We start from the raw sequence: 25,425 nt of genomic DNA, 5'->3' as shown, positions 1-25,425 counted from the left end.
ACCGGTCAAAGAATGCCGACTGGTGGCCCCCAGGGGGAGGGCGTTCTCTGTGGGCGCGCCGGATTTATGGAACCGTCTTCCGGTTGAGCTCCGGATGGCGCCCGACCTTCGTTCCTTCCGGCGCGATCTAAAGACGTATCTCTTTGAACAAGCTGGCCTGGCCTGATGGGATGGGGTTGGGTTTTTATTACTTTTAAATGTGTTTTAACCTATTGTAAGAGTTGTGGGCACTTTGTTTAATCTTTTTTAAATTTTTGTATTCTGTCTTTTTAACATGTATTGCCCTGTTCACCGCCCTGAGTCCTTCGGGAGAAGGGCGGTATATAAATAAAATTATTATTATTATTATTATTATTATTATTATTATTATTATTATTATTATTATTATTATTATTATTATTATTAATAATAATAATAATAATAATAATAATCTTATTTTTCCAGAATAATAACCTTATGAGGTGGGCTGGGCTGAGAGACAAGGACACAGTGGCAAGTTATCTGTAGCTCAGGTGATTTGATGAGGGTGAAGGTTTGTTCTCTCGAGCTTGTGGGTTGGTTTCCAAACATTTTATTACCAGACCTAGGTAACGTCTTCAGCGGAGTTTAGGTAATATCAGTGTTCTGTTTATAAGCTTTTGTGTGCTCAGTAGGTCTTCTAGGTCATTGACCACGCTACCACTCGCCACGCTCATGAGTTCTTTGAAGCCTGGCACTCCACAACATTGACCTACAACCAGCCTACAAACCTCTCAGAATCTAAATTAACCGCACAGCCAACCAGAGACAGCACCGACCCTCAACCAACCCACGCAAGCCCCCCCAACCTGCACTTCACTTTCCAATGATCCTTGATGTAACCTCCCCATCACAACGACTCCCACTGATGACTCATACCTGACCCATCACAAAACCCTCACTTCACACACCCACACCTGACCCATCATCACAAGACCTACTGACCACACGAAGCCCTTATAAACAGATGAACAGTGACGTCCCCTGAACTCCGCTGAAGAGGTTACCTAGCCTGGTGATGAAACGTTCAGAAACCAACCCACGAGATCGGAGAACGAATCTTCACCCTCATCAGACAGGGACTAGCCCAAAGCCCCCCAGCTGGCTTTTATGCCTAAGGCAGGATTAGAACTCACATTTTTAGTCTGGAGCCTTAACCGCTAGACCAAGCTGGTCTATAGGCAGCCCAGCCCTACAAGGGGCATCTTAATATCTTAAAAGACAAGGAGTCTTGAGGGAACCCTAGAATGTTGCTTTTAGTTCTGGAACTATTGGATATAATTCAGCTCCTTCTTTATTAATTCCTGAACAAAGTTTGTTTCTGAATTGTTTTTTCTTAACATATTATTTCATTAACATGTTAGTTCAATCTCGGTTCATTGCCATAAAAGGGCCATTTTTTGTTGTTGCAAACAATGCCTTTGGCCTGCATTTTAACAAAGGGCAAATTGTTCCAGCTGCTAAAAGGGTCTTCTGCCAAAAAGAATTCCAGATCCTAAACATGCCAGCCTTCAATAGGATGTATCCCAGGAAAAACAAAAAGGCATTTCACATCTGTCAGATGGGAAACTGTTTCCCCTTAGATAGCATACTCTAAGGTTCTTACAGATCTTTGCCTTTAGCCTAAAGAGCAGGACTCTTGTCTACCAGCCATCAATTCCAAATGTTTTATTCTTTGCAAAAAAGAAGCAGCAGAATATTCAGTATATGAATATATGTGTGGTACCAAAAACCATATAAATCGTACCTCTTCCCCTTTCTGGATTCTCCGGCTAGAGCTAATTATGATTTTATGCCCCCGTTCAAAGGTTACCACCTCAGCCACACAATTGGGTGCACAGGAATGGTTAATGTACCTATAAGGTAGGGAGGGAAGAGAAGTGTAGATATTTTTATACATTGTAAAATAATTTTACTACATGATACTTTAAGCAACAAAAGATAAAATTATGTATTTAAGTTAGGAAATGAGACAATAAGGCTGCAATGTAGTAGGAAGGTACTACTGGTGATAAAGACAATACCAAACAAGGCTGCTGTGGGAAGAAGGTTTCGAGTAAGGGGTTTTTTTTTCAGAAGTACAAAGATCCTGGATGTCTTTTGCCCTTTTTGTCAGGAACCCAGGGTAGCATATACAGCACTCCTTCCTCCAATCTTTCCCACAATTCTCCCAAGGCAGAGAATTGGCTGAGAGAATGCCTGACACAAAGGCACTCAGTGAGCTTCCAAGGCTGAATTTGACCCATTCTAATCTGACCCTGGGGCACGATGGCTAAGCCGTTAAAGACGCTGACAACCCGTGTTCAAGACCTGAGTTCCAAGTGCAACGGGTTGAGCTCCCCTTCCTGCCTCCAACTCCTGCCCACCTAGCAGTTCGAAGGCATACAAATAAATGCGAGTAGATTAATAGGTACCACTTCAGTGGGAAGGTAACAGTGTTCCTGTCCTGACCCGGCTCCCCAAACACAACAGACGCACCAATAAATTTCCAACGTTTCTTTTATTCAGGAACGGCAGCAGTTTCACACAACCAACTGTCAAAAGTGTTTAGTTGCCTCCAAACAACGAAGCTCACTAAGTTTTCCCCTGCAGGGGTTTCCCAAAACCCAGAGTTAATCTCAATCTCTCACCACGCTTGCAGCAAGAGTCCTTCAGGCAAGGTGGCTTTTTTCTAACATAAGACACGCACACGCTCAGAAGGCGCTCTGACTCACAGCACCACAGGATCTGAGGAAAACTCCAGCAAGTTTCCAAACAAGAGTCAGGAGTTCCAGCAGGGAGACAAATAGTTGTCTGCCACACCTATTCATCTCCATCCCTGCCCTTTATCCACAGCTGAGGGTGGGGCTCTTGTTAGCAGCGGTGACTCTTCTGCCCCGAAGATTGGCCCATAGCCTCTCACTGTTCTCCTCTCCTCAGCCTCTGCCGTGACCGTGCATCAATCACTGGCCCCATGTGATCCTCCTCCCCTGAATCACTTGCCTCAAGGCATGGGGGGTCTCAGCCTTTCCATCTGGGGGCTGGCGGACAGTCCAGGCTCCACCTCTGCCCCTGGCTGCGACAGCTCCATTCCTTTGTACCCATTGGAGCTGGGCCCAATGCCCACTCCGGTGCTTCCTCCATGGAGTCTTCCAGCGGCCGACAGGCCACAACAGTTCCATGTGCCTTTGGCCTATAGCCATACTGGCCACATGACCACAGAAAATGTCTTTGGACAATGCTCCCTCACTCAAGAAATGGGGATGACTCTAGAGTCAGACGTGACCGGATAGGGGAAACCTTTACCTTTACTCCAGCGCTAGTTTCCTATAAGAACTACCCACCTTGCAGGACCTCCAGTCAATGTGGCATCAATGACATGATCGTTATCAATGCGGAACATGTATACTCCACGATTCTGTGGGGAGGAAATCAGAGAGAAAAAAAGGACTGAGCCAGCGTAACAATTATCAATATTCAAAGACATGATACATAGCCATTCCTGAATTGTAATTACAATCCAAAGGCTTATTAAAGCATCAGAAACCCTAATGTCTTTTTCCAAAACAGTAGCATTCTTGTTAGGATTTTGAGAATACAAACACCAAAAATGAATCTCCAGGGAAGGCTCAAACATAACTTAATCACGGTCACATGTAGTCTCTACAATGGAAAGAATCAAATGTTGCTGTGATTGGTTCACAACAAATTCCCTTTATCTGAACACTTAAATACACACGCACACACACATATGCACACATACCTTACTGCTTCAAGTAATAGGCACAGAAACGTGATAGACAGACAGTGAGAGAGATATAGCGTGACGGGTGGATGGATGGACAGAGAAGAGAGGGGGAGAGGGAGAGGGGGGCACTTAGGATGATGTTATCAATGAAAATACAAATACTATTAAAATCTATATGAAAATCTCTATTTAAAACCCTGTAAAGTTGCAATTAGTGCCAAAGGCCTTAATGAAACCCATGGAACTCTTGTCTATTAGACCCTCCGTGTCCCACAAAGCTTGAAAACACAAATGCTTCTTGTCTTATGGAATACCTGAGATTCATACAGCTTCTCCTTCCTGTTGGCTACTTCATTGCGGATGATGGTTCCAATATATTCAATTACCATAGTGTGCTTTTCAATGTCTCTAGCAGCATATAAACCCAGGCCCTGAAAAGGCAGGAACGATTTGGTAACAAAGCACATCACTGAGATCCTCTGCTGATTTAAATGGATCCCCAAATCTCAGCATGGCCACTTAAGATACTTTAACAATCCTACAATTCTTTTCAAGTAATGCTACAATGATTACAGGTAGTCCTTGACTTGCAACAGTAATTGAACCTGGAATTATGGCCATACGTTGTGGCAGGTCACCACACAACTGTGCCAATTTTATGACATTTTGTGGCTGTCATTAAAAGTATGCCAAAGCCGTAAGTGAGTGCCACAGCAAACCCATTGTACTCAAAGGGGTGGTGGGCTTTTTTTGCCAGAAGCAAGAAGTAAATGGTGACTTACGAGATAATAAATTAAATAGTGGTCATGTGACAATGGGATGATGCAAATAGCTGCCAATGCCAAGGGCATGAAACGTGATCATGAGGGAAGGGGAACACAAGCCATCAGAACTTTGGAACCAGGTCATAAATAACTACAGGAAGGTCCTTCATAAATTCAAATGGTTTGTTAAGTGACCGGTCCTAAGTGGAGGACAACCAGTACTGAGAGAAAAGTCCCACAATGTTCAGTGGAGATTAATCAGTGGAGATGTTCAAGTGGGCAGCACACAGAGGCTAGTAATAAATAAACATAAGCAAATTGTGAGATTCAGTGAAAGATAAATTAGCATGAATATGTAAATAACAACAACAACTTTATTGATTAGCCCTTGGGCCATATCAAAGTACAAAGTTCCAGCAACAAACCGTCACCAAAACTAGATAAAAGCAATCCGAAATGGAATTTGATAAAATACAATTTAAAATGGAATTAAAATACAATTTAAGTTAAAATAGTAATAAAATGCAAATTTAAGATATAGATAAAATATGGAAACATTATATTTCGGAGTCGCCCTTACAATCTACCCCAATCAGTCCCACATATGCAGATCTTAACCGGATCATTTTGTTCAAATACTGTGCTACGTTGGATGTTATTTTCAAGTTCTGGCCGGACATAAGGTAAGTTATTTTGATATGGGGATCCCAATGGGTCATTCGTTTGGTATATAGACCAAGATACCTGTCTCATGAATATGCAAATGAAACGAATAGATAATAAATATAACATATGCTTATTAAATAAGTGTTATTCTTAAATACGTCTAGTATTTTCAACACAAAAAATATAGTTAATACTTTCCTGGTCCAGACTGACCTGAATACGCGACCGTGCCAAATAGACATTGGACTTCCATTCGGTCTTCATTTTCCGGTACTGAGAAGACTTCGAATGGACAAACTGTTTACTGTAAGGTGCATTTAGCTCTCCTGTAACTGTGCTCTGAAATGACTTTGAAGTGCTGGTGCTATTCAAGGTGTGAGGCCTGTACCGAAGGGTCACAGAACAGAAGAAACAGAGAAGGAAAACTGAAGATCTCTCTGAAAGTCGTAACGTTTTGAATAATAAAAAAAAGCTCCTGGGTAAGCAGACATTCAAAGCCACCTAGCAGAGACACTAAAGCAGCAGCCCCAACTCGGACAGGCCACATACACAGCCAAAGACAGCAGGGTTTGTAAGCGGCACACAGAAGCACAGGTATCCTACGCGGCCTATAAACCCTGGGCTGTACTATGTGAATTTAAAAGAAAATACCTTAACACAAACCTCTTGACGTGGCTGCTCATTTTGGGCTCAGAACGAGCGCAGCCAGTGGGGTTGACGGCGAGAGGCAGCTCCATGAGGGGGTTTCGGCCGTAACGGAAGGTGTAACGCTCACAGGCCTCCACCCCAGGAAGCTGAAAGACAAAGAAATCTGGGTCAGTGAAACTCGGAAGAGCCAACAGCTGATACTTGAAAGAAAACAATCTTCTTCACAGGGATGAAAGAAGTACAAAGTGTGCTTTAAACTGTTTCCTGTTTTTCTTGTATTTTCTTGTAAGAATATAGAATCACAAAGACCAATTCTGATTTTTCTTCACCCGTTTACAGGTTTCAGCTATAATACAGAAGGAAGGAGTTTACTTCAGGTTAAAATGTTCCCGGGATGAGAAATATTTTAGGGCCGGTACATTCTGTGTTGCTGGAGATTGTGGGAAATATTATTTATTTATTAAATATATATGCCATCATTGCTGAGCAACTCTGGCAGTTGGAAACTATACAGTTGGCTTTATTTACATTCCCACTGCCACCACAGCACCAACCGGGGAAAGCTCTGATTTATTTCCACAGGATAGAAAGAAAGTGTGAGTGTGTGTGTGTGTGTGTGTGTGTGTGTGTGTGTGTGTGTGTGTGTCTGTGTGTCTGTGTATCTTCTCTCTCTACATTTATTTTTCTAAGGATGAATTTCAGCTCTAGCACTGTTCTCTAATGCATCCTATAAAAAATTGTCACAAATGCCAAATTCTGATTATTACTTAAGCAGGAATTGATGAAAATTCAGTCTGGCACCACTGCCCAAAGACTCACTGATTCAGCTATTCTAGCCACTGCAGAGACAGTCAGGCCAAAAAGATCTTCGCCCTTTAGATATGCAGGGAATAGCTGGAGCATTTCGGAGGTTTTCCGTATAGATGCGACAGGCTCTAGGATTTTATCCCAAACATCTGTATAGGGAAAAATACAATAAGCAATGGAAACAGAGAAAGAGAACTTAATGCTCTGCTCAATTTATTACTGTATTAGGACATTGTTTACAGTTAGGGTAGGAAATCTATTATTAGAATTAGAGGTTCACCAAACTAGATTTTATACCGGCTTTGGACATAATGCTGGAATAGTATAAGATACAGAGGACAAGGCTTAAGGGGTTATGGTTATATGCCTCCCCAAACAGGTTTTAAAAGTGTGGTTATTTCCGCAAGAAAGGCTATATTCATTGTATTATTTATTTTGGTCAGATGTTCCAAATTAGAATGTGATCACAAGTGACAGTGACAATGATAGTTAACATTTTCTAAAGATATATTTATCATAGGAAATAGCCTTACATCTTATTGGGATGAATTCTTCAATAATCTTACTTTCCAGGTCTAGGTGCATTCCTAAGCTAGTATTAAATCAAGATCAGAATTCTCAAGCAAGCAATCTTTTCCTGGCTAGGTGGACAGTTCACGTTTTCTTAAAGGCTTGAGGGGTTGTAGGGGAGTTTAAAGGATCGGATGGGAACATTCCAAAGCAAAATAATCAAACCCTGGTGATGTGGTTTCAGGCTGGTCTTGCTATCAGCCTCCAAAGTAAAACAGAAAATGCCACATGACTATAAACAGGTATAGTAATGTGAAAAAGAAAACACACTCATTTTGAGTTCTATGGTTTTATGTATCAAGACATTTTAAAAATCACCTGGTCCTTAGCTATTCTTAAAATTAGGTAAATACAACCTCAGAGGAACGACAACACATGACATGTTACACTTTGTTTTGGCTTTCTTTTTGAAAAATAGAAAGCATTTTTTTTTCACGTGACTGTAAGTAAATAAATGCAGTGCTTAGAAAGGTTATCTCAGAGCTGGTTTCCTCTGGGCATTTTAGACATTAACGCCCATCAATTCAATCAGGTCACCCTGGCATAGCTCAGCGAGGATTCCCAGGTTTTAGTTTACCTTCTGGAGTCAGACCAGTCAGAACCACGTCTTCATGCCCTTGCTCAATCACCCTGATCACAAACAAGGGGAAGCCATCCTTCTCTTCAATGGAACACAGGTAGCGGCAGCGGCGGTTGGTGTATCGTATGCTCCAATACAACCGGCTGGCCTCAAACCCCACTGGGTAGAGCACCTTTGAAGAGTGAAAGGCAACCATCTGGTGGGGCAGCAGCTGACCGATACTGTGGAAGATCAGGCTCCCGACCCGGAAGGTGTGCTCTCGGTCTCCCCTCTGTACAATGCTAGCAATCTGTCGGACTTCGTCCCGCTGGACGTAGACTCGCCTGAAGACTGCAAAATAATTGAGTTCTTGCTCATGAGCACCCTTCGGTTTGTGCATTGGGCAAAGCATAGTTTTGTCTTTGAAAAACATGCATTGTGCTTTAATGGCACAGGTGAAGTGATAAATGTTGGTGCATCTTAACCTGTGGCAGCCACTGGTAGCACCCATCTTGTGGCAGAACATGCATTTCATTTGCAAGCCTCTTCGCAGAGCTAGCTCGACATTGATTAAGGCACCAGCTTGCGTCTCATAAACCTCGGTAGACCAAAGAGCGCAGTTCAAATGAACCCAGAGGTCTAAATCCAGATTCAGAAGCCTGGCTGGTCCATCAGTCAGCCCATCACCCTCTTCATGGCACAAGCAGCATTTTCGGTAGTCTTTCAGGGCAGAATCAGGTTTAAGGGTTGTGCCCAGTTTCTTGAGAAGGTCATCTATCTCCTCTTCACAAGGAGGTTTGAACATTCCTTTAGGAATCACAATCTGTATATTCCATTTTTTCCATTTCATTCCTTTCCATCTCTTGTTCACTGGTCGACAGTCATCAAGGGCATTGGGAACGGTTCTTAAGCGGGGTTTTAATTTCACAGTTACCTTAAGTTCTTCTGGTTTGGGTTCCACTTTGGCTGCTTCAAAGGCAGGAGGAAACGTAATAAGGGGTGATGAGGGGGGAGAATTTTTTTCCTGCAGTTGAGGGAGGCAGTGAACATCAAATGTAGAGATGTTTGTATTGTATTGGTGGAAACCTTTTGGAGGTTCTTTCATTGGAAATTGCATTTCAGGAGGGATGGGTTCCTGAGAAATAATCAGAACAGCAGTTGAAGAGAGGTTCACAGTAAAAATTATGTGCAAGCATTATTGGAACCAGATCACAGTCTTGTATCAAGTAATGATGGTTTGCATGGTTTAATAATCACTTTGCAAGACTGGCTGGTTTTAAAAATTCAGAGCTGAGGGTATTAAAATAATGTTTGTAAATAGCTTCTTAACCAAAAGAATCTCGGTTTTGAAATGACATAAAATCTTCATATAAAACATAAGCTTGTACCCCTATTTATCATTGTAAATTCGGATTTCAATTTATCCTGGACCAGGTTCAGAAAATGCAAAAGATATATGAATAGATGGTTATGTATCACATTATATTCTTTCTTTGCCATGTACAGTCCAATCTACTGAAGATGTGAACTACTATTAGTGTCAGAAGCATCTATTTTATTTGTAGAGGCAAATCTGAGTGTTCTTATTAAACACTGTGTGTGAGGTGGTATGACAATCTGAAGTAATTTAATTTATTTATCATTTTTAACCCACTTTTACTGTTTAAATGGAATTCCGGTGTACCAGTTATATTTTCCCATTAGTGTGATAGATCCCAATATCAACTGCAAAATCTTGTAAGGTATAAGTGAGGAACTCTGAGATTTACAGGTAAGTGTTTGAAGAGTTTGACTTTATGTAAAATCTAGAATATAATTAAAATAATTATATCCTAAAGAGTCCACATTTTCTCTTCAAAATTGATTTATATATAATTTGGTTTTCACACTTAAAGACACTTTAAAACATATATACAGGTCCTATATGAAAAAAGGTGAATTTTCATTGCAGATTAAAGCAAAAAATGGAAAACAAATTAAATATACTTGTTAAACAAGCTGCATCGCTCTGGATCTTCTAAATAATTTATATTAAAGCAGTGTCATTTCAAGTATGCGGTAAGTATTTACCTTGCTTTCTGAAAATTTTGCTTGCATGGATGCTGAATACAGAACCAAGCAATTGTTACTACAGAAGACAATGTCTTTGTCGATTCTCTCAGACTTTTCTTTGGAATCCTAAAAATAAAAAAACACCAAATAAAACAATAAAATGACAGAAACATTAAGCTTTTTGTTAGCTGTAGAAGCTTATATTAAGAGATGGCTTTGTTTGAGAAATTTCTTTTATGTTGGACTAGAAAAATATTCAACGCTATCATTCTTAAGGATTTCGCTAATAACACACATTTATAACAAATAAACTTTGCTCTCCAAGATACAGAATGGTTAAATGTATTAATAAAAAGAAAGAAAGAAAATGTTGCTTTATTTTTACATGCTTAACTGGTTTTTAACTAATTGTAAACATAATCTCAGGCCAAATAAAAATTAATAGACAATAAGAAACTGAAGACATGCCAATTATTTTGGAATATTCTTTGATAATAGGTAAAGGCAAAGGTTCCCCCGCACATGCGTGCTAGTCGTTTCCGACTCTAGGGGCCGGTGCTCATCTCCGTTTCAAAGCCAAAGAGCCAGCGCTTGTCCGAGGACGTCTCCGTGGTCATGTGGCCGGCATGACTAGACGCCAAAGGCGCACGGAGCGCTGTTACCTTCCCACCGTAGTGGTCCCTATTTTTCTACTTGCATTTTTACGTGCTTTCGAACTGCTAGGTTGGCAGAAGCTGGGACGAGTAACAGGCGCTCACTCTGCTACGCGGCACTCGGGATTCGACCCACCAAACTGCCAACCTTCTGATCCACAAGCTCAGCATCCTAACCCACTGAGCCACCGCATCCCTAACATTGATAATACATAGCAATATTTCTGTTTTTATGCCACCTAAATGGCAGAAACATAATCCAGATTAAAGGAAAATAAATAACAGTACTGTATAAATCATTCCTGTACTATCTGAGACCATTCACTAGTAAAAGAGCAAATTTTTACATAAAATAAAGCAATAGTCATTTTCTCAGCCTTGGCATTTTAAGATGTTCGGACTTTCACTCCCTGAATTCCCCAGCCAGCATGTCTGAAAAAGAGTTCTAACACCTCAGGTGTGCAAAACTTTCTGAGTGGACATTCTCATCATTCTGTACTTGATCAAAAGGACAGCATTATCTTGAACAATCTGAAAAGTATTTTGAGCCCTGAAACACACTTGTTTTGTGGATTGTGACTGAGCTGTTTTTCCCCCCTTCCTCTTCCAAAATAAGTACTAATCTAGCTGGGCCTTATCATGTTTTTATTGCTACTGCCTTAAAACAGGTAAAGTAACACTGTGTTAGAACCCTGGTTATAGCAATACTTTTATTAAAAGTGCATAATTTCAGTTAGGGGTCATGTGGATGGACCGTGTGGTGTCTTATTTTGCAGATGTATAGCTTATAATACAGACAAAAGAAAGTGGGTACACAACAAACAACAAGACTTCCTTCCTATAAGTTCTTTTTTTTTTTTTTGAAAATAATCCTCTTAGTCAATATCAATGCAAATTGGTCAGTGGGTAGTAGTTAGCATAGCCTCCCCCTACACCTGGTTTTATGGCCTTGGATTAAAAAACAAGGAGCTTGCTTTGACTATTTGTTGTGCCGTATACCTGGAATATTTAATACATTTCAAGTTTTATTCAGGTAGAATAGGCAGCATTCAAATGATTTCAAATTTTATCCCCTGAACGTAGTCAACAAGAAATGGAATACTCCCAACCTTCTTGTACCTTTAATACAATAAGGAAAAACACCATTGAAAATGGAGGTCATTACAGATATACCTGTTTCAGGAAATGCAGTTCTTTGAAAGGTTTTCGTACTCCACTGCCCAGTACTACCACTTTACAATGAGAACACCACTGTGACCTTAATGTCGAACCATCGGCAATAATTGGACTTTGTGCTTTATATCCTGACAAAACTGAAGGTGAGAAGAATACAGATTCTTTTAATGTATTCATCATTCTACTTTAAGTATTCTTATCCCTACAAATGCCTGCTCCATTACCACTAATTAATTAAATTTATATGCCACCCATCTCACTGTCAAGAGACTCTGGGCAGCTCACAGTTATAAATAATTATATAAAATAGTTAAAACATCAAAAGATTAAAACATTAGACAGCAAAGTTAAAACATTAAGCTAACACAAAGTGAATAAAGCAACCAATGCACACATGGGGCGGAGGTGGGATCCTCTACTGGTCTACTAGCCAGGACATAAATGAGATGCCCTATCAGGGTGTCGAGCTAGTTGACAGAGCTGGGTCTTCAGACCCTTTCAGAAAGCTAAGGCGGGGGGGGGGGGCACATTTCACCTCAAGGGGAATAATGTTCCAAAGGGCAGGCACCACGGGAGAAAGTCGCTCTTTTCAGCGATGTTGTAACTTCTAAGCAAAAAGCTGTAAGTTGAGGACTACTTACCTATACATTGTCCTTCTTGGAGTTCATTTTTCTCAGTACCTTCTGTAACAGTTTGGAACTAATCATGATTAATGACTGATATCAGATTAGTTGCCTTGGAAGCAAAATAACAACCAATCCTGCAAATCTTTTATCAGAACTCAATTTATATTACTGACAAAAATAAAGAAATGTAATAAAGGGAACTTATTTACTTTTTATCTTGAAATCCCTTTTTTTAAATCCTCAATGCTGGGCTTAACCTTATTTATTAAATAAAATATTAACAGGTCACACACTGACTCACCATTTCCGCTTGATAAAAATGGGGCATTGTGTGGCTTGAGTCCATAAGGCCCTGCTAATCCAGGAGGGCCGACAGTTCCTGACTGAGGACCGTGAAGTAGTACACGTTGCCTATACTCAAAGGCTGGGTTTGTTCTGTGTGGATTCATGATTCCGATAGATGACGGAACATCAGATGCAGTGCTAATTTCATAGCTGTTTGGAATTCTGACATGTAGAAGATTGGAAAATGCAGCCACCACACTACCAATATTCTAGAGGGAAGAAAAATGAGTGTTTGGTTCCTTTGTTATTAATAAGATATGCATAGTTATCACCCGTAATAGGGACTAGGAACTTCATCACTTAGCAAGGTTGTCATTAGGCACACTGTCACATGACCACAACAGCTTACAAAAGACATTCTGGCAGTCCTAGTTACCACTGTTGCATTGCAACATCCCATGATCACCATTTGCAACATCCTGTTGGTTTCCTTCTTGACTTTATCAGAAGGAGTCAATGAAGGTCATAAATAATCGTGTGATCTGTGGGGACTCTACAGCTGCCACAATAATTTGTCTTAGGTTGGATAGAATTAAAAAAAAATCTTCCCCTAATACCAAATTAAAGAATTGTGAGCAAACTCAGCTGAAAGAATAGAAGAATCAGCATTCCCATATACTGACAAGTGATTAAGAATCAGAAAAGAAATTAGGAATAAATGGGCAGTTTTAACACATAACATATACAAAAAGTTTTTCAAGACATCAGAGTTAGGTCTGGGGCTTTTCAGTTTGGTTATAAATGATAAGGGGTTTAGCTAAGCAATAAGCAGCCATCTTTGCTGAACATACCAAATTGTTCAGTGGTAAAATCAAACTGGTTACATAGGTAACAAATTGGCAAACGCAATTAAAGGACAAGAATGTATAAAACGATGCACTTTAGTCCACAAAATCCTAACTTTAAATTAATGGGATCTGAATTGATGAGTTGACTAATGAAGAAATGGATTTTAAAGCGCCAGTGGATAGCTTGAATTAAAACCCAATAAAAAACTAATTACAAAATTGGAATTATTAGGAAAAGAACTGGAAATCGAATGGCCAATAGAATAATGTTCCTTATCCAGCATATAGCAAAACTATTCAGTTAAGCCTTTATGACCCTATTATATACAATTCACTGAAACCATACTGAAATTGCATAGCAGCGTTTACTACAACAACAGACTGCAATAGAAATAAAAATAATAACCAAGATATATCAGTAGCACACTGAGGACTGCACCCAACACTGTCCACCTAGAGGTGTGGTGTCTTTACCTCTGCAGCTGTAGGATGCAAAGTAATGGCAATGGACACAAGCCCGGATTCTGTGTTATTTGGGGCAAGTCCAAGCTGAGAACTGAAGAAAGTTGAACAAGGCTCCATTTTGATGAAATTTTGCTTTGCTTCTGAACCTTAGAGAAGAAATTAAAGTCACATTGGAATGTGGTTAGACTGCACTGTTTCCTAACCTCAGCAACTTTAAGATGTGTGGAGTTCAACTCCCAGAATTCCTCAGACAGCCATGTTAGCTAAGGAATTCTGAGAATTGAAGTCTACTCATCTCACCACTGGGTTAGAGAATATCAATACATATTTGTTCAGAATAAATGTTGGCTTTACCCTTTCCAGTACTGGATGGCAGAATTGGAATGATAGGAGATGGAACGGACTGTGGCATCTCTTCTTTCACTGCTGACAGATCTGGATACCTACTTATTTCCATGCCCATGACACTCTCAGGAGAAGAAGAAGGAACAAAGCTATCTGGGGTTTCTCTGTCATCACAAGGATCCTGAATCCTAAGACACACAGCAAAACCAGGACATTTGTAGGTATGGTTCACATATATGAAGAGCAAACATGTGATTTAGGAATGTGACAGCAAAGTGGAAGCACTTTCAATTTTTTTCAAAAACAAATTTGTTAGGTCTTTTTTTACAGCCAAAGTATACTAACAGTGTAAAGAAGTGTGATGTAAAAAAACAAACTACAGTAGATGTTTCTATTGATAAGCACACTTAATTACTTTAGCTGTTTGTTCCATTTTTTAATTCTCCAAAGATTCTACAGTCCTGTGCTTACAAGTAATTTATTTGGAAAACAAAATAAAAAGCATTTCAAGAATAAAATCTCAATCTCTTCCCGCACAAGCTATTATCTCCCTGAAATTTATTTATTAAGAAGTATTTTTAACTCTCAGACTCGGTTACTTGGCTAGACCAGGGGTCCCAACCCCCAGGCCACAGACCACTACTGGGCTGAGGGAGTCATGGGCGAGTGGAGGACACTTGTGCTTGCTCATAAAGCTCCACTGGCATGAGCAGAGGGCGCTTTTGCTCGTATGCAAAGTTCCATTTATGCAAATGGAGCTTCATGGGCTAGTGCCCTCCACTCATACGAATGAAGCTTCACCCATGAGCACAAGCGCCCTCCACTCAAGTGTTCTCCACTCGCGTGCGAGTTCAAGTGCCTGCCACTTATGCAAATGGAGCTCACCACATTAGCGCCCTCCACTTGCAAGTGTGGAAAGCCTGCATGTGAGCAGAAGCACCCTCCAAACGCCTTCTGCTCACGTGAATGGAGCTTTGCGCACGAGCACAAATGCCTGCTACTTACGAGAGTTGAGCTCTGTGCGCGAGAATAAGCGCCCTCCACTCGCACCCGAAGCTGCATTTGGGTGAGTGGAGGGTGTGTGCACCCACCACTATCATAACTGGAGCAGTGCATACGCCTGCACCTGTCACTCGCATGCCCCTCATTGGACCAGGCTGCCAAGCTAGAAAGGTTGGGGATGGCTGGACTAGACAACACTAGCTTTGTAGTCTGGTCCCAGAAATTTGCATTTTTCTTTTTCAGCAAATAAAGTTTGTTCAGAACAGAGTTCTCTCATTTTTTAAAATGGGAGAAACCGATCAAAACTGAAAACCAATTTGAAAGCTGAAAACTACATTACATGGATGAACTATAAAATAATGGGCTGAACTAGACCAAAGCCCTTGGAAATTCCCAGCTTATGCTGTTGATGGGGTAGCTTGCTGAGAAAATAAATTACAGATATTCCTTTGATTTATACATCAAAGAACTTAATAGCAAAACCATCATTATGGGAGAGCAGATTCTGCTCAGTATCAAAACACATGAGCAATTTTAAGCATAATATAACATTAATGCCTTTTAAAAAAAACACTTACCTGAGCTCTTCATGATTGTTGTGAGGCGGGGTTGGAAGAGAAGCAGGGACATCCACACTCTTAGGACCCTGAATTATGGCCCTGGCTAACAAATCATCCTGTGGCCTGAAAGGCAGCTGAAACTGCTTTGAACCTAAAGCTTTGGCAACAGAAAGGATGCACAGATTAAACAAATGATTTTAAACATTTATCTGTTTGGACTGGATTAATGAATGCTTACATGCATCTCTGAAGAGCCAGAGAACGTTTTGCTGACATTTAATAACATCCAGCATATTCTATGTGTAGGCCATCCCAGATTCAATTTGGAATAGGTCATACTTGGACCAAAATATGTTTCTTTTGCCTGAATTTGAACATGTGTTTGGAACAGGCACAGAGGTTCCACAGAGGTAGGAAACAGGAGGGAAAATGTAAAGAAAAGCAACGATGGTGAAAGGTGAAGCAAGGAAGATGCTTGAGGCAACTGAGGGGAAGGGCAAGTAAGTCTGGACCAGTTTGGATTATTTATATTTATTTCCTTAATATCCAGTTTTTATTATTTTTATAAACAATTCAAGGCAGCACGCACACAGCTAATACTCCCTCCTCCTATTTTTCCCACGACAAAAACCTTGTGAGGTGGATTGGGCTGAGAGAGAACGACTGGCTCAAAGTCATCCAGTCGGGCTTCATAACTAAGGCGGAACTAGCACTCAGAGTCTCCTGATTTCTAGCCTGGACTGCGTTGTGTCCGAATTTAATTATGGATGTTGCACTGAAGGGAAGGGAAGGGAAGCTGATCGGTGGGAGACTGGAGCAGAGGAAAAGGGCAGAGAAGAATGAGATACATCAATCTCGTCCTATTTGACTTGTAAGACCCATGAAGAATCTTGCTTGGTTGAAACCAAGGTTGAATCAAAATAAGAACATCTTTGGGGGGAGGGGGGAAATAGCTCATATTTTCCTCCTTTTCCCTTAATCATAGTTTTCCATGATTGAGTCCACCAAGAGCCTTGGTGGAGCAGTGGGCTAATGCCTCCTTAAGTAACACCAGCTGCCTGCAATTAGTGCAGGTTCGAGTCCCACCAGGCTCAAGGTTGACTCAGCCTTCCATCCTTCCGAGGTAGGTAAAATGAGGACCCAGATTGTTGGGGGCAATAAGCTGACTTTGTAATAATGCCGCTTGGGGTGTGTGTGAAAGCCCTAATAAGCAGGCATATACATAGAATGAAGGCTACTGCTAAGCTTGTAAGCCACCCTGAGTCTTCGGAGAAGGGCGGGATATAAATGGAATTAAAATAAAAAATAAAATAAATATTTATGAAATAGCTTTCCCTTGGAAGATAGATTAGCCCTGACTTTTTTGGCTTCCAAGGTGGAGGTCTTCCATTTTTTTAATTAGTTGAGAGAATTTAACAGGTATATTATTATACATCCCCAATTTTATTGATTATTGCCATTAAATCACTACTGACTTTTAGCAACCACATAGGCAGACTTTCTATGTAGTGATGTGACAGCAAACATCTTACCATCAGGTCCTCCCATCATTCCAGCTTTGGTAGCAAGTTCTTCAGTCGTTGCAAATCCATTTACAATTTTTTGGCAAGTCACAGGTGGAGGTGTAGGAGGAAGGGATGCTGGAGGTGTGGGTGGGTTACTGAGATTATTTTGCTGCGTGAGATAAGACATTTCCAATTAGTTTTCCAAAGGATTGTTGGGTCAACACACATATTTAATAATAACTACAAAGTAGCAATCAAAATGAATACATATTAACTTAGTTCAGACTGAACACCAAGCCATAGTTTCAGTAGTATGATATGCAAACAAAGTAACAGGGCTTTCATTTTCTTATTTCCACTCTGTAAGTAGTAACTATTAATAGTTACTAGAATAGTAAAGTAATTATTTTTTTGAGTTTTCTATTACACTACAATTACTCGCCAAACATACAAATTATGACTGGCACTTCTTGTAGGCCAAATACAAATAATAATTTCCATGTTCTGTTCTGCGTCAGGTAATCTAGACCATATATCAAGTAAGGAAAGAAATTGATCATGCTGTTTTTGTTTGAGAACTGGCTCCCCAGTTCTTACTGAGAATGAGGGATGAAAGCATCCTGTTCCAAGACCAGATAATCTTCTGCTAAAAGTGGGACACTGATGAAAGTGAAGCTTTGTGCCAGTGAGTTAATAGGCATACATCAAAAAACCACTATTTTAAAAATTAACCTAGAACTAGAATGGGAGATATTGATTTGCTTAGTTTTTTCTCATTTGCCTTTTAGAACAATTCTATTTTGCTGGGTTTTACCCCTCTGCTGATTTGGCTTTTTTGTTAGTTTTCCCAGAAAAGATGTATCTAATGAACAAAACACCTATATTTAAATGTGGGTTTAAAGTAACACTCTCTCTGATTGGTTGATTCTTGTATGAATGGCATAAACTCTACAGAAAAGCATGCAAAAGCAAAGTAAAAGCCTCCTTAGAACAGGAGGTGACATTCAGGCAATGCTGCCATCTTTATTTTTTAGTTATGGATTTCATATCCTATCATTAAGTGGCTTTGACATCTCTAAAAGCAATATGTAAATTAACCAGTAACAAATAGAAGAATAAAAACAATAGCTGTCAGGGGAACAAGAGTAACATCAACTTCAGATATTTCAAAAAACTCCTTGAAGACTAGAGAGGCTTCGCTGGTTTCTGAAAGGGGCACAACAATAGATTCTGGGAAAATCTCCTGGTCACCAATTACCTCTTGCTGACCTCCAAAAGGGGACACCATTATGCAAGGGCCTCGTGATGGCCTCTTAAATCTGCGCAAAACAGTCCTTTAATTTTTTATTTAGTTAGAAAATTTATATTGCTACCTACTCAAGGCAGCTTACAGAGATATAAAAACACCAGATATAAGGAATAAAAATAATAAGAAAAATAATAAAATAATAACACACACACACACACCCTGTCGACAACACACATTCAAACTAGCCATTAAAGGGGCTCCATCCCACTCTGGGTTCCCCAGCCCCGCTGGCAGAACCAGGTTCTTCAACGCCTTCTGAAAGAGTGCTAGAGTGTGTGGGGGGGCAGTCTAATCTCTGCGGGGATGATGTTCCAGAGAGAGGGAGCCACCACGGAGAAGGCCCTTCTTTTGGGTCCCACCAGATGTATCTCCTTAGGGGATAGGACCAGCAACTTTCCTTGCCTCCCTGGTCTAGTGGGTCAGGTCAATGTGACCGGCAAGAGACGGTCCCTCAGAGAACCTGGTCCCAAGCCATGAAGGGCTTTAAAGGTGGCAACCAGCTCCTTGAATTGCACCTGGAAGCAAACTGGCAACCAATGCAGCTCCCACAGAAGAGGTGACACATGTGCTGCTGCATTTTGCACATACTGGAGCTTCTGGATGCTCTTCAGGGGCAGTCCCATATGGAGCTCATTGCAATAGTCAAGATGAGAGATGACTAAGGCAGGAGAGACTGTGAGTAGGGCTTGTTGGCCCAGGAAAGGGCGTAACTGGTGCACAACCCTCAGTTGCGCAAAGGCCCTCCTGGCCATGACTGCCACCTGCTCTTTGAGCAGGAGTCACAAATCCAGACCGCCCCAGATTACGCACAGGGTCTGTTTGGGGCAGTGCCACCCCATCCAAGACCAAAGGTGGCAATTCTACATTGGCCAAAGAACCCCAACCCAGAGCCACTTGGTCTTGCCAGGGTTAGTTTCAACACATTGCTCCTCATCCAGCCCCTAACAGCCTCCAGGCACAGCAAGAGGGAGGTAGATGTCACAGCATCACTTAACTCACCATTTTGTAGTACTTTGCCTTTCCTCTGACATAGTAATCCAAAGTGGGTTTGTTAATACGTGGAAAGTAGGATTATAACTTTCACATGTGCATGTTTTGGAAACATATTAATAGATTAATGTTATAGACTTTATTTGTTTTTCTTTTCCTAATGTTTTTTTGCAAGTGCAGGGCACACTTTTTTTGGATCAATCAAGTATTGATGCAAAATTGACCAAACAGCTTGTTGTTGGAGCCTGACACTGTAGGCTGAGAGAAAATGAGTAGCTCAAACTCACAGATGGCTTTTATGTCTAAAGGCAGGAGTAGAACTCACTGTCTCCTGGTGATTGATCCAAAGTCATGCAGCCAGCTTTCATGCCTAAAATGGGGCTAGCATTCATAATCTCCTGATTTCTAGCCTGGTGCTTTAACTACTAGAGCAAACTGGCCATAGTTTTTCAGTTATGGTCTCAAGAAATCCTGAAGTATATAAAATAATGAATCCCACTTTTATTTCTTATAAAATTTTGAGAGAATTACATAGAAAAATAATACACCTTGTAGATTAGCTGAGAATAGTAATCAGATACCCCATCAAGCGTAGCACTACCAAAAGCTCCCACAAGTCGACTTCCACTACTCTGATGGCTGCTACCATACGGAAGAAAGTGGGCGAAGCTCACTCCAATCATTGGCTCCATTAAAGGCAGCAAGGAGAGTTGCTGGAGGAAAGATGCATAATTATGATTATTGTTCTTGCAAGCCGATCACAACTGATAAATTACACTAAGAAGACTGCTGCTTTTAAAATCTTAAGCAATCCAGATACAAGCATTTCAAAGTTTCCTTACACTAAGCAAAATCTACCAATATTGCACATCCTAACTATTATTGTTCTTAAAAAATAAATAATTTTGCCAAACACAAGAACTCCCAAGTGCAGCAACTGCTGGAGAATCTTTGGTCTTAATACTATATTTTCAAGATACAAAAAATTGATCACAATGAAAATGCATCTAATGAAAATTCTTTCATCATCACCATCATCATATCAAGTCTCATCTCCAGATTGCAGTTTTGTTCTAAACTGTCAAGAGTTTCATAGCTGCTAATGTAAAAAATTAAGCAATTACAAAATGTTGTTTTTAATCTTTTCTCCCAACAAACTTTTTTCTTCACCAATATAGCCTTTATTCCATTTCTTCTTTTGTGACATATCTCTCCGCAGCAAGGACTATTATTACAGCAGTGATAGAGTGAACCACTGGGAAAAAAATGATGGGGCAGGATAGGAGCAGATCATCCTGAAGAAGTTCTATTTCTGTGTTGATGGAGATTCTCCGTTATCCAGGTCAGAGTTGTCCCAAAGGTGCTTTTTCAAGAGTCAACCGGACTTTGTTTTTCCTTGAAGACGTTTCACTTCTGATCCAAGCAACATCACTGGTTCAGAACTGAAGAGGTTTCTTGAATGAGAAGTGAAACGTCTTCAAGGAAAAACAAAGAAAGTACAGTCGCCTCTTGAAAAAGCAACTTTGGATTTCCATCTCTGGTCATTAAGAGTCAACATCAACTTGATTACATGATGGCATGTAATCAATCAATCAATCCGATAAAAAGTGATCTATTAGAAGGGTCACCAAGAAGAAAATTATCTGCTAGAATATTTTATAATGAATGCAAGAAGTGGGTAAGCATCAATTGAAACCTAGGAATGCTCAAGCCTGTATTTCCTCATATGTAACAGCTTTGAACAAGGAAACATATGTAACAGCTTTGAACAAGATACCTAAAAAGCCAAATATAAGATGAAATTTTCAATGGCTCTTTTCTGCTTCTTCCAAAACTTTTCATAATGGATTGTTCTTTTCAGGGCTCACCTGTTTCAATTGCATGAAAGTTTCTGTGTTAGGAAAAACAGTGTGTTTTTCTTCTTCCTCTTTTTTTTTCCTTTTAGGCCGAGATGTTGCTTTTTCACCTGTCCTCTGAGTTCGTTTGTTCCTCTGTTTCTTTATTTCATGTCCTAAATCTCCTCTCTGAACTTGGCTGTTACCACAACTAAATGAGCCTTGTAACAGGTTCCCCAATGGCTGGTTAAGGAAAAAGCAAATATATTATACCACTTTAATAGAAGTCCTAAATGTTCAAAATTCAGACCCTATAAATTGAACATTAAATTCGATAAGACTACCTATCTCCCTACCCAGGTCACTTAAGGAAATGATCACAAAGATAAATATTGATGAGCATATAGTTCAACTGCATCCTCATTTCCCTTAACCAAGTTCAAAATCAGATGTAAAAATTGAAAGGAAAACCAACTACCTTCAATTTCCCAAAGAATCTTGGATTGAGACTGAGCCTCAGAGGTCACAACAAATAGCACAAGTCTTTCCCCATTACTGTCATCATTAGAAGATGTTTTTCCATTGGCCAGATACATTGGAATGTTGGGGAGGAAAGCACCTGTTTTGTTAAATGCAATAGTCCTCACTTAGTAACCCCAACTGAGACTCAAACTCAAGACACTGAGCAACATGGTTACTAAATGAGACATCATGCAACCAAGATGGATTAATGATATTACTTTAAAAATACTAAAGTTAAGTAAGTCATCCTGTGACCATGATTATTGATTTTACTGCTGGCTTCTCCACTGGAAGCCAACTGTGAAGCGTAGAAATGTTATATGACTATGAGATACTGTAATGGTTACAAATGTGAGGATTGTTCATAAAATTACCTTTCAGTGCAGATGTAACTTCAAATGGTCATTAAACAGGGCAGACATTAAGCAAGGACTACCCTCTATACACTGTTGAGGATAATCACTAAAGACCTGTTAATCGAAGATGAAAGTTTTGTCTTCCCTGTCTAAGCTAGGAGAGGAGTGGAATGTGGACAATGGGAGGATGATGCAAATCTAAAACCATGGTGCTATCATAACAAACCATGTTTTACAATGATATCTGAAATAGCTTAATAATCAAGAGAAAATAAGATGTCTGACATAGCTTAATAACCAAGAAAAAGTAAAAAGTCCAAAGGAACAGTTTGTATTCTCCTTCTACATTGTTGTAAATCTCATTAAATGACACCTCATTCAAAGAAAACTGTATAGCATTTAATTACTTTAGTATTTTTAAAAAATGTACTTAATTTTTGCAACCACGTTATATATGAAATTACAGATAGAAAAATGGCAAAGCTGTGGTAAAAATCTATCTAAGTTGCTAGGAAATATATATCTTTCTTACACCCAGCAACAAATGGTTGTGGATACCAACAAAGTACTTCCTACCATATATTTTCCAATATCCTGCAAGTCAAGCCGTTATTATAAAAATGTTTACCATGCTGCTTTCAGCAAAGTCCTGTTTTTCAATTAATTTGTTCTCCTCGGCATTCTCTGGAAGCTGGAAGCTGCTATCTGGTTTCTGATTGATGTGACGGGTGGCTGTTTTGTTCTTAAGCAGGTGTTTGAGGAGTTCATTCCCTGACTCCACTTTTGCAGGTGGTGTGTTGACAGGTGATGCCAGCTTCTGTGTAGGAGGGGAATTCTGAATGGCAGCTTTATCATCTTCCACATCAACATCCTTTTCCGTCTTTGTCTTAGTCTCAGCTTGACTGGAGCACTGATCATCATCTGCCTTTTCTGGTCTAATTTCCTGAAGGCTTGCAGAAGTATCGGTCTTGACTGTGTCTGTTTCTGGGTTTAGACTTGACGGTTCAGGGAGTTGGTTTTGTGGCAAATTGCTTTCAGCAACTTGACCTTTCAGTTCTAAGGAAGACTGACTCTCTGCAGCATTTGCTGTTGCTGCATCTGACAGTTCTTCTTTCTCCGTTTCTCCCGAGTTGTGTGCAAGCTCACCAGAAGTGCTAAGAGTTGGGGTGGACACAGCATCCGCAACTACTGGAGTTGGAGGAGCAGTTATATCCGAATGAGGCGTGGATGGTGTATTCACAGAATCAGTGTCATCCTCTTTTTTCTTCTTTCTTGTTCTTTTCTTTTTGCCCTTCTCCTCAGGAATGATATCAGAATACAGCTGAATCAGAGATGAATTTGTCCCAGCAAAGTTTGTTCCAGGTGGCAGGCTGGAGTCCTGACCGCAGACTGGACCACTGCTAGTTCCTGGAGAAACTGCAGGCACACCAGTGGCAAACTGAGGCCTAGGCAGGGACAGGGTAAAACTGACTCCAGAAATACTTCCGTGGGACTGCTTAGCAGAATGGTAAGCAGAGCTTCCACCTTGAACTGGGACTGAATCAGATACAAAAGGGGAAGATCCAGTCTGCTGCTGCTCACTGCACGGTGGAAAGGGGGCCGTGGGAGGAGAGCTTAAGGGTCCTGATTGCAAAACTGATCCTATCTGCTGCTGCTGCTGCTGCGATGGTGGTGGTGGTGGTGGCGGTTGCTGCGTAAACTGCTGAAGGGGCTGTGGTGGCCTCATAAAATCACCAGGTCGATCCGAACTGAGATAAGGTATTTGAGGGAAGGATGTTCTAGCATTTAATTCAGAGCCCACTGTGCCATGCTGCTCCATTTCTATCCTCTGCTGCAGTGCTCTCTGTCGATCCACTTCCTGCATCAGCTGGATTCGTTGCCTTTCCTGCTGCTCCCGCAAACGCTCTTTTCTCTCTCGTTCCTGGAAGCTTTCGCTAAATGGGTTATTGTCCTCAAATTCCACACGAGGCGGGGGACCCGGCTGCACGCTGGGGCTGGGGGCTAACACAGAACCAGGTGTCCCAGGATTAACTGGCAGTTGGGGGATTGGAGGTGGCATTCTTGGTGCATTATGGGAGAAAAGTACTGGAGTGTTTGGAGGTTGCCAGCCAGGCAAGGCTGGGATTCTAGATGGATTGGGTTGGCCAACAGTGTGCTGTGGATGCTGAAGCTGCTGGGATATCATTGGGAAATTCTGCTGACCCATGGCTGGTGATGACCCTCCCGGGACCATGGGGGACTGCGAAGCAAGGCCTGGCATCCCTGAATGGGACCCCATTCCACACTGCTGCTGTTTGATCCGGTATTCTTCAATCAGCTCTGCGTGCTCCTTTTGCTGCTTTCGTATCTGCAAAATTCAATTCTTATTTAATTCTAATATAATTTTTAATTACCTTTACCCTGCCTTTATTATTCTTATAAATAACTCAAGGAAATGAACATACATAATTTATTTATTTATTTATTTAGTTACATTTATATACCGCCCTATTCCCTGAGGACTCAGGGAGGTTTACAGGGAATTAAAAAATCCATCATACAAAAGTTAAAAAACCAAATTAAAAATATTAAATTGACCCTGTATACTTAAAACCCCAATTAAAAATTTCTCCTCAGCCTGGGCCTGAGAGCTCGAAGAGCCAGGTCTTCAGGCCCCGGCGGAATGATCGGAGGTCGGGGGCAGTTCTCAGCTCCACCGGCAGCTGGTTCCAGAGGGCAGGCGCTCCCACTGAGAAGGCCCTATCCCTGGGTGTCACCCGCCGGCAATCTCTCACCGGCGGCACCCTGAGCAGACCCTCCCTGTGGGAGCGCACTGGGCGAAGGGCGTTTGATGCCGGCAGCAGGTGAATCACAGGGAACCTAAGAGCTCTTACCTGTTCAAGCTGCTTTTGAACCATGCTCTGCTGCTCAGTGACATGTTTCAGCTGCTCTGCATCCTCCTCTGGGAACTCGCGTCCGGCTTTCTTTGCCGTGCGCTGTTTGGCAGAGAGGGCTTTCTTTGATTTTCGGTGTGCCCCAATTTGCTCTTCAAGATACTTCTGCTGCATTTGAAGAAGCTGCTGGGTTTCCTGTAGCCATTCTTCGTATTGTTTTCTATATGAATCATCTGGGTTTAAAAGAAAACAAAATCCCACGTT

General features: G+C 40.9%; 1 protein-coding gene across 3 annotated transcripts in view; it reads right to left on the bottom strand.

The window, feature by feature from the left end:
- Positions 1-25,425, bottom strand: part of KMT2C (lysine methyltransferase 2C) — a 187,654-nt gene that overhangs the window by 2,185 nt on the left and 160,044 nt on the right. For all 3 annotated transcript variants that reach the window (XM_083376965.1, XM_083376963.1, XM_083376964.1), the window contains 18 exons: positions 25,162-25,394; positions 22,917-24,635; positions 21,444-21,653; positions 20,124-20,288; positions 17,304-17,445; positions 15,790-15,928; positions 14,219-14,397; positions 13,874-14,010; positions 12,568-12,820; positions 11,638-11,777; positions 9,830-9,937; positions 7,778-8,894; positions 6,643-6,779; positions 5,827-5,969; positions 5,389-5,557; positions 4,060-4,176; positions 3,342-3,415; positions 1,766-1,874 (listed from right to left, as the gene is read on the bottom strand). In XM_083376965.1, the coding sequence (XP_083233091.1) occupies positions 1,766-1,874; positions 3,342-3,415; positions 4,060-4,176; positions 5,389-5,557; positions 5,827-5,969; positions 6,643-6,779; positions 7,778-8,894; positions 9,830-9,937; positions 11,638-11,777; positions 12,568-12,820; positions 13,874-14,010; positions 14,219-14,397; positions 15,790-15,928; positions 17,304-17,445; positions 20,124-20,288; positions 21,444-21,653; positions 22,917-24,635; positions 25,162-25,394 (5,291 nt within the window). The remainder of the gene's footprint in view (positions 1-1,765; positions 1,875-3,341; positions 3,416-4,059; positions 4,177-5,388; positions 5,558-5,826; positions 5,970-6,642; positions 6,780-7,777; positions 8,895-9,829; positions 9,938-11,637; positions 11,778-12,567; positions 12,821-13,873; positions 14,011-14,218; positions 14,398-15,789; positions 15,929-17,303; positions 17,446-20,123; positions 20,289-21,443; positions 21,654-22,916; positions 24,636-25,161; positions 25,395-25,425) is intronic.

Source organism: Vipera ursinii (genome assembly GCF_947247035.1).
Source record: "Vipera ursinii genome assembly, chromosome: Z".
Taxonomy (NCBI): Eukaryota; Metazoa; Chordata; class Lepidosauria; order Squamata; family Viperidae; genus Vipera; species Vipera ursinii.
The sequence above is the reverse complement of the archived record's forward strand: the minus strand, read 5'-3'. Positions and strand labels throughout refer to the sequence as shown.